General features: G+C 37.7%; 1 protein-coding gene across 2 annotated transcripts in view; it reads right to left on the bottom strand.

Moving 5' to 3' along the window:
- Positions 1-526: 526 nt before the first annotated feature.
- Positions 527-8,292, bottom strand: part of LOC140921667 (tetratricopeptide repeat protein 39B-like) — a 9,136-nt gene continuing 1,370 nt past the window's right edge. The window contains exons 2-20 of one of the 2 annotated variants that reach the window (XM_073371675.1): positions 8,167-8,280; positions 7,938-8,013; positions 7,636-7,691; positions 7,236-7,312; positions 7,022-7,089; positions 6,836-6,900; positions 6,207-6,312; positions 6,026-6,091; positions 5,650-5,758; positions 5,126-5,193; positions 4,839-4,898; positions 4,465-4,556; positions 3,798-3,867; positions 3,584-3,696; positions 2,770-2,887; positions 2,527-2,638; positions 1,973-2,090; positions 1,515-1,631; positions 531-1,250 (exon numbers count right to left, since the gene is read on the bottom strand). In XM_073371675.1, the coding sequence (XP_073227776.1) occupies positions 881-1,250; positions 1,515-1,631; positions 1,973-2,090; positions 2,527-2,638; positions 2,770-2,887; positions 3,584-3,696; positions 3,798-3,867; positions 4,465-4,556; positions 4,839-4,898; positions 5,126-5,193; positions 5,650-5,758; positions 6,026-6,091; positions 6,207-6,312; positions 6,836-6,900; positions 7,022-7,089; positions 7,236-7,312; positions 7,636-7,691; positions 7,938-8,013; positions 8,167-8,280 (1,975 nt within the window). In that variant the 3' untranslated portion in view covers positions 531-880. Of the gene's footprint in view, positions 1,251-1,514; positions 1,632-1,972; positions 2,091-2,526; positions 2,639-2,769; positions 2,888-3,583; positions 3,697-3,797; positions 3,868-4,464; positions 4,557-4,838; positions 4,899-5,125; positions 5,194-5,649; positions 5,759-6,025; positions 6,092-6,206; positions 6,313-6,835; positions 6,901-7,021; positions 7,090-7,235; positions 7,313-7,635; positions 7,692-7,937; positions 8,014-8,166; positions 8,281-8,292 lie in introns of both variants that reach the window. The other variant, XM_073371676.1, reaches the window with a different exon arrangement.

The following is an 8,292-nucleotide window of genomic DNA, read 5'->3' as shown; positions in this document are numbered from 1 at the left end:
TCAACTAATTCCTGCACTGATATTTAGATTTGGGGTTATTTTGGTCTAAAAAATTGGACGTTATGTTGAGCCCTGTCTTTATCAGATATAAAGACACTCATTAAACATTAATTTCTTGCGTTTTTTCTTTAAGAATTGTTCATGCATTTTTGAATGGTAGTAAAAAGCTGACGGCAAAACAGGGTATACTGTACAAAACAGTTATTCGGACTCTGATGGGGTTAGTGCACCTTAGCCGACTGTTTGGTCTTTTTGTGTTATTTACTCACTTCATACTCCCTTCAAACCTTAAGTGTACAAATACACAACAGCAAAGGTACATTAGTTCAAAGATCTTCAGTTTTATCTTTCTAACGTACAAGTTATATAAACTATATCACTAGAAAACATCAAAGTTGTTTTTTATTTGTTCATAACGTAACTTTGATGCGAGTTATTAAAAAATTTTAACAGGCTATTTTTTGTCATCATTTTAAGCGAAATAAAAGCTGCTTTGCCCACCCCTATGGAACTTATTTGGCATCTCAGAAAATCAGAGAAACAAAAATGTCCATCAGGGAGAACGTGCATGGTAATTCACACTTCTGCAGATGTTACAAAGTTAAATAAAAAAGTCAGCAACAGATCGTTGTTGGGACTTTGCCTCTGGCCTTCTTCATGGGCCTCAACGCCCACAAAGAAGTTTTGTATTTGTTACACAGTCAAAAAAATCCATGTCTGAGAAGATGATAAACCGACAGCAGTTTTAAATAGCAAACATTCAACTGAGGATTTTCCCTGTTACAAATTAATTTAGTTCATGGGGATGTATGTACACGCAAGTCAACAAAATATAAATAAAATAATTTTAAATTACAGCATCTAACTTGAACACTTGTTTTTAAACAGCTGTTTCCCTTAACACATTTGTTGGACTTAACGTCTTATTTGGCAAGGTCAATTCTGTTAATTTCTTTTCCAGGTCCCACTCGTTCTCTGTGGTTGGGTCTCTCAAATCCCTTTCATCGTCAGAAGCAGAATATTCAGGAGCGGTTTCAAATGACGAGCTAGAGTCCTGACGAGAGAGAGTGGACGAGTCTTCAAACAAAGATGACGTATTGTTATTTGAATTCTTTTTAGAGCGTTTAAGAAGTTGCTTGTCCCTTTTAGAGGCTTCTTTATCTTGCTTCCGTGTGTGTTTGATTTCCTGAAGTGCGGAGTGGATCCTAAAATGAAGTCTGCTTTGAAGCATGTGATTGTCGTAATCTTTCCTGTGCGACAAACAAAAGAAACAGCCATTAGGAGGGGGTTGCTTAGTACTATTCTCTTGCAGCTTTACCAAGCAATACATGCAAGCATATACGCCGCACACTCCTACAAAGCCGGGTAACATGGCGATTGTACCTTAGTTCTCTGAATTATACAACATGTTATCACTGGTTTCATTCCATTAAAAAAAAAACCCTGCTACTCATATACATTTTCAACTCATTTCTCACGTGCTGATGTCTTAAGCGTGGTTTTCTCAGTTATACCTTGCTCTGTGCAGGTATTCTTTAGCTTGGTCCAGATCTCCCTCCTCTAACTGAAGAAAACCAACTTCTGCGCACGCATAAGGGGCTAAATAGAGATCCTGAACTATGTCCTTTGATCTGAAAGACAAGCAAGTACGTCATTTAAGAACGCCTGAAATTTCATCAAACAACCGCACACAAATCACCGCCACCACAGCATAAAACTGGAAAGTAAGTTTGTCCGAATATAGTCACACTTCAAGCTTACCATACCTTTTCACGCAAGCTTAAAATATCACATGAAGAGAAAAATCATCACACGAAGACTCAGCCTTATTAGTTTGCATTTCACTACAGCTGTGCAGTGAACTAGTTGAAAAGGCAAACTACCAAAGCTTTTGTCCCTTACGAGAGCCTTTAATTAAGTCATGAAATTTAACTTAAAAGGTGAAACAAGAATATTGTAAATAACAACTGACCGATTAACAGCTTTTAGCAGGCTTTCCAATGATTCAGTTGGTTTGTTTATGCAGCGATAACACATTCCCTGAAGCAAGTGTCCTAAACACCAGTCATCCACGTAATTTACGTTCTTTTCTGAAATGGGAAAAACAGATTGACAAAACTAAGTTAATGTTTCAGAAACAGTTCTTTCTCCTACTCGAAATTCGTTCAACTGTTAACACATGAAAATCAATCAAAACAATGATGGTGGTGATGACGACGACGATAACAACAACAACAACAACAACAACAACAACAATAACGCAATAAAAACCAACCGACCCTAGCAGCAGAATTGTCCCGAGATCAACACGACATATGACGAATATAAACTGAGAACAGTCACTATCTCCCTTCAGCCAGCAACAAACCGTCGTTTGATCATAAAACAGAAACAAGTGTTGATAACACTACCAAACATAAATACTTTCACTGTCTCCTCCAATTAACAGTTCGCTTCCTTCCTTCCTTCTATTCTCCTTCACACGCCGGTCACGCTGGCTGTCACGCTGGCTATTTATCTTTTTACCTTTTGTTCGTTCCAGTTCTGCTAAAGACTTCTGTACCAGGTCCAACATTGGTTCAACTAAATCTGGCCTGCGATGAAGGACATTAAATCCATTCCAGAGTAAAATGAGCTCCTATAACAAAAAGGAAAATAAAATCTGAAACTGAGAGTATGAGACGACACAAAATTGGCGCGAATACCTTGTAGGTGTCATTTTTGATGCAACTGTTAAATTATAGCGCAAACAATGTAACGAATATTTACCAGGCCCGGAAGAAAAAGTCGGTTACTTTGTTCAAGATACTTGTTGGCTTTATGTATAGAGAACTTTTCAAATGGAATGGATTTCCCAGCGATGCGTTGTTTGTATACAGGAAGACGCCTTAAAAGAAATTAAACAAAAGCATAAGGTTGAGCACAAGTTATTACAACCCGCATACAGCAGTTTTCTTTATTGCTGGTCTCGGTTGTTCAAAGGCTAGATAGCGCTTTCCACCGGACAAATCTCTATCCAGAGCAATTAGTCTCCCTAATACTTATCCGCTGGATATTGATTTATCCGGTAGATACTGCGTTATCCAACGTTTGAACAACTGGGGCCTGATCGGCTTTACCTTACCATTGGTAAGTCAGACAAGGCAAGGATGTCTGCATCTGTGTTACAAAAGTGGGATCGGCGACATCAACATTCACTCAGATACAAAGTTACCGTATTACACTGGAATAAGTTCAACATGTAACATGTATGTTGAACAGATTTTGCTCCTGTATGAATTCCAAAGAAACGGCTGAAAAACGTTTTGGGAGGAGGCGGCGTGGGAAGTCGTTTGACTTCCACTCGCCTTATGGACTAGAACTGAAAAAATTACTTTTTCGGCAAAGGGGAGGCAACTCTACGTAAACGTTTTCCTCTTAAAAGGGGCACCTTTTCTATATGATTTGTTTATTACACGAGTGTTGAGAGAGAGGAAATCCTTAAACTACATCTCCTAGGATAGAAAAGTACAAACGTTACAACTGAGTTGTGTCGGAAAAGACTCAACAGCCAAGTGTTGGTCGGTCTGAGGTAGCACTGAACCTGAACATGTATTCCTCTGTGTCTTTCTCTCCTTCATCATCCTCCTTTGCAATCTGTTGGTTTGTCAGTCGCGCCATAACTCTGAATGATGCCTTCAGATACATATAAGTCGTCTGTAGAGTGAAAAAGGAACTGATGTTAAGGTCTCTCGAGACACTGGATCAAGCAGTAAAAAGCTATGTGCACGCGCATGGTATATGTCAAATGTTTTCACCTTTGACCAGCGGCTTTCTGCTAAAAGGACAGCTGCGTAATGGTAGGCTTTGGTCCAGTCCCCCTTGTATCTGACAACGCAAAAAGTGAAGCTTAACATCACCAAAAAAGGCAGTGAATTAAAACTGCATTACATAGCTAAAGGGACAGTAAGTGATTTTCCAATCAGCCCGCTTAACTTGACCAGAAAAGCGAAGATAATGTGGCTGCCCACGAGAAGAGGATGGAAGTGAAAGATCGGGGAGATTCTCATTCGCTGTGTTTCCACATCCACTTCCCTTCTTCCGTTGTCCGCCAATAGATGAACAACGACATCATCCCACATGATGCTATTTCACTCCACCCTTCCGAGCTTCTGCCTCAAGATCCCTCTTTAAAACGTGTACAAACAATATAGAGATTTATAATCAAGTTTACGGCAAACGATAATCGCCAGGTTAGTGTCGACAATTTCTCAAAACAGGAAAATTGGCAGATAAGTTCTAACTGTCGGAAACAACTTTCATGAGTCAACCTGACATGATGAATTGATTTTTGTATAGATATAAACAACAGTACACAACAACCAAAGGGACAACTTGGTCACGTGGTACGATTTGACATTTGCCGTAAAGGTGGCTTTTTTTACCTCTTTAATGCTCGAAAACGTGTGACAGCTAAAAACTTACGCATAGCACCAGATCATCTCCCAGTAGCAAATATGATGGAACTGCTTCCACTCTGATTGAACTGCAATTGAGGCGTTATAACTTGTGATGGCCTGGTACCAAAAATAGAACAGTCATTTTGGTGTACACAGGAGTAAAGTGATTTCACCAAACAATAAACACAGAAAGAAAGTGAAAAAACTGCCAGAACTTCACAATTAAGACCACACCCTGGGGCAGGCAATGTGTGGATCTGCAGAGCTGAGGGCTTAGATGGAAATTTTCTTCAGCAATTATAGTACTTCAAAACTGCGTATTCTCAGGTCTCATGAAGTACAGCAGATGTTGGGACTACTGGTACATACGTAAGAAGAGAGCCGTGTGTTCCAACTTACTTCATCTAACTTGCCTTGAACTTGCTTTATTCTCCCAGAGTAGTACAAAAATATCGCTCCCTAACACAGAAGCAAAACAAAATAAACAACCACAACGAGTTCAACTGGCATCACTAAAGCACCTCAAAAATAAACTATTCCATACTACTGCTTATGATATAGAACTGGCAAAAAATCAGTAGTACAAAAGAGGTGAGGAAAAAAGGCAAACGGCGTCAAAAACGAAAATAATAATGCTCGCTGATACAACTTCATCATAGATAAGCTAAGTTCCTGCAATAAAATACCTTTGGAAATGCTTTCAACTGAGGTTGAAGAATTTGCTCAGCATATGTCACATCTCCTTCCCCATTTCCTGACGAATACAAAATCAAGTGGAGGTATAAGATGAGTTGGTGAGGAAATGATCAAAAATCTGAATGGGAATGTAAGGGTCACTAAGTTTAGTCTACTAAATTCGACACGGCAAAATCCCATCAAAGCCCCATCCATGATTTAATTCAAACCGTTTTTACTTCAAATCTTTTCTCCAATGAGATAGCAGCATTTTCAGTTCCTCACTGTCATTATCTCTGGTCTAGCCCAGGCTCCAAGGGATATGCATGAAAATATCCTTTGAGTCTGCTGCTCAGACAATTTTTTAAAAATAATCAAGAGTTTACAACATTATCTTCATCAATGAAATCCATCATATACTTAGGCAACAGTTAAATAGATACAAGCAAATCGGGGGCCTACTTCGCTTGTCAATTGAAAGGGAGAGCGTGCACACAGGCCAGCTGTTAAATATTACTAATAATTGCATGCTTACCAAGGTAATAAGTGATCACACTGTGGTACGCCAACAGAACCATGGCACACATGGGTGATCTGAGATTCTGATCACGGCAGCCCTGGTCCAAATGATCCAGACCCACAAACTGGTCAAATAATGAAAGGACATAATAAATAATAGCAGTAAAGCACAGCAAAGTTGGGCTGTCGTCATTCACTCTGCTAGAGTGGCTGTTATACCTGACCACCTGTGAACTGAATTGTTGCAGATGCCTTCACAGAACTAATAACCTCTTGCCTCTTTTACCTAAGAAACTCCTCCCTTTAACACCTGAAACATCTAAGAAGTAATGTAACTGAGATCACACATTATGTACCTACTATATTTTATTAGTTTACACTGTTTACAATACCTTGTCTCCAGAGAAACCAACCCACTCCAGCAGTTTGATAATCTTGGCTGGAAGTAATGACAACATCTAAAAAGACACAAAGTAAGATCAAGAGTTACTTAATAGTTTTCAAGAGTTCTAATATCATGGCACATGGATATCAAATGGCACTGATTGATTGATTAATGGATTCAAGCCTCACCAAATTGAACCCTCCTATACCAAGGTGAACTCCTCCCTCAAAATCCTTTCTCTGAGGTGACTGTATTAAGGAGGATGGTTGATGTTTGACCATATCAAGGCAGGTCCTACATAGATCAAGTTTTGACATAGAGTGAAGTGTCAGTTTGTGGAGCAAGAAAATTTCTTAAATATGCTAACTTTCCACCACATATGTACTCACTGGCAGTAACATGGAATTCTTCCAGGGTAGTGAATATGATATTTTACCATATAAACACCAATGAAATGCCAGGTGAGCTTTTGTGCAAAAACATGATATCCTCACATGTGAAAATAACATGTGATCTTCACGCGTGAAAAGATCCCCATTGCTATGGCTACATGATAAATTGCACCTTTCCTTTGGTTTGGTATTTCATTGATGTTTACATAATAAATAAATTATTACATGGCCGCTTGGAGATACAAAATTTCTCTTCCCACATTGGAAAAATAAGTCAGTACTCGAAGAGAAATTTTGTGGCTCCGCGTGTCCATGTAATATCCTCTATATAATTACCAACAAAAACATTTAAGTCTGCAATATGCACAAAAATATAATTGCATTTAAAACAGAGTAAGGGTATCTGACCTGAGCTTATGACTTACTTATAGGACTGATATGCACTTCTGATTTTGAGAGCTCCTCTGATGAAGCTGACCAGATTTTCATCCTAAGAAACAGTATTCCATAATTTAGCATCACATACAACAAAATATTGAATTCTACAATCAATAATAATTTCTGTTAGTAATGTCTGTTAGTATTAGTGAAGAAAAACACTTTAACTGTACCTGAATAAAAGTAAGCATTGCCCTCATGAACAAACACTCTGCATAACAAAGCTCTGCATGACGTTCCACTGAAATTACAGAATTCAGGGGAAAATATTAAGCCATATGTTCCTTAAGTTTACAACAATGGAAAAGGCTAATGGGATATGAGTATAAAATTTAAAAATTATAAAACATTAAAATTAAATGAAATAAAGTAATAAAATACATGTACCTTCTGTCAAGTTGTCATAAGAGGGATTCCAAATCCAGCTTGTTAGTGACTCTGACCATGTTTGTCTTCTTTTATGCCTAAAAAGATTTATTTTTAAAGAAGTATGAGTATAATGGTTACATGTATAATGATCAACTAGAAACACTCTTTTAGAAAATTCATTTTGCTATATAATGATTAAATACATGAGACTGAATACTTCCTTTTCCACAAGTGATTGGTTCCAGCTAAAACCACAGGCAGCCCACACTTAGTACATAAAAAATTACCTTTTATTTTGATAATTTTTCATAATGAAAGATGATAAACTTTGTATAGGGTATTCAGTAAGTGCTAAAACTAAAGCCAATGTTAATTTTAAAATATACCTAATTAACTCAAATCAGTTAGAAGTTCATACCTTTCACAAACATCCAGAGCAATCTTGTTGCTTTCACTTGCTTGCTGAATTGCTTGCTACAAATACATGATCAAAATTTTAGGCAATAATATTAACTGCAATAATTTAAATTTAGAAAGGTTATGAGCACTGTGGTACGTAGACACAGTTCAACTCAAATTAATATAATTATGTATTTGGGCGTTATTTTAGCAAGTATTATTACACATTTCTCTTCCTGAATGACTATTCTCTTTCTTAGACTTGGTGATAATAATGCAATTATTTACATATGGCACACAATAAGCCTAATCTTTACACACCGGTTCAAATGTCATCATGGCTTGTAGGTACATGATTGTACTGTATCCGAGAGCATGGTACATGCTTTCATTGACCCTGAAATTAAAAAGCAAATCCAAGAAGGATTTTAATTTGTTTACCCACAAAAACTGCCAAATTATCAGGCCATTATACACTCAAAATTATTTTAAGATGTTTGGAGAAGAAAATGAAAACACAAGGCAAGTTTAAAAAGGATGACTGCATTACCAAGGCTCAAGTTTTGCTTGTGCTTGAAGGAACTTGTTTGACAGGCAGAGATTGACAGCAATATTTGTCATCCTGATAGCATCTGCTAGGACCTTTTCATCCACCGCGCCAGAACTGCAAGAAATT

The sequence above is a fragment of the Porites lutea genome, chromosome 12 (genome assembly GCF_958299795.1).
Source record: "Porites lutea chromosome 12, jaPorLute2.1, whole genome shotgun sequence".
In the NCBI taxonomy this organism is placed as follows: Eukaryota; Metazoa; Cnidaria; class Anthozoa; order Scleractinia; family Poritidae; genus Porites; species Porites lutea.
This window is presented reverse-complemented; position numbering and strand designations above follow the sequence as displayed.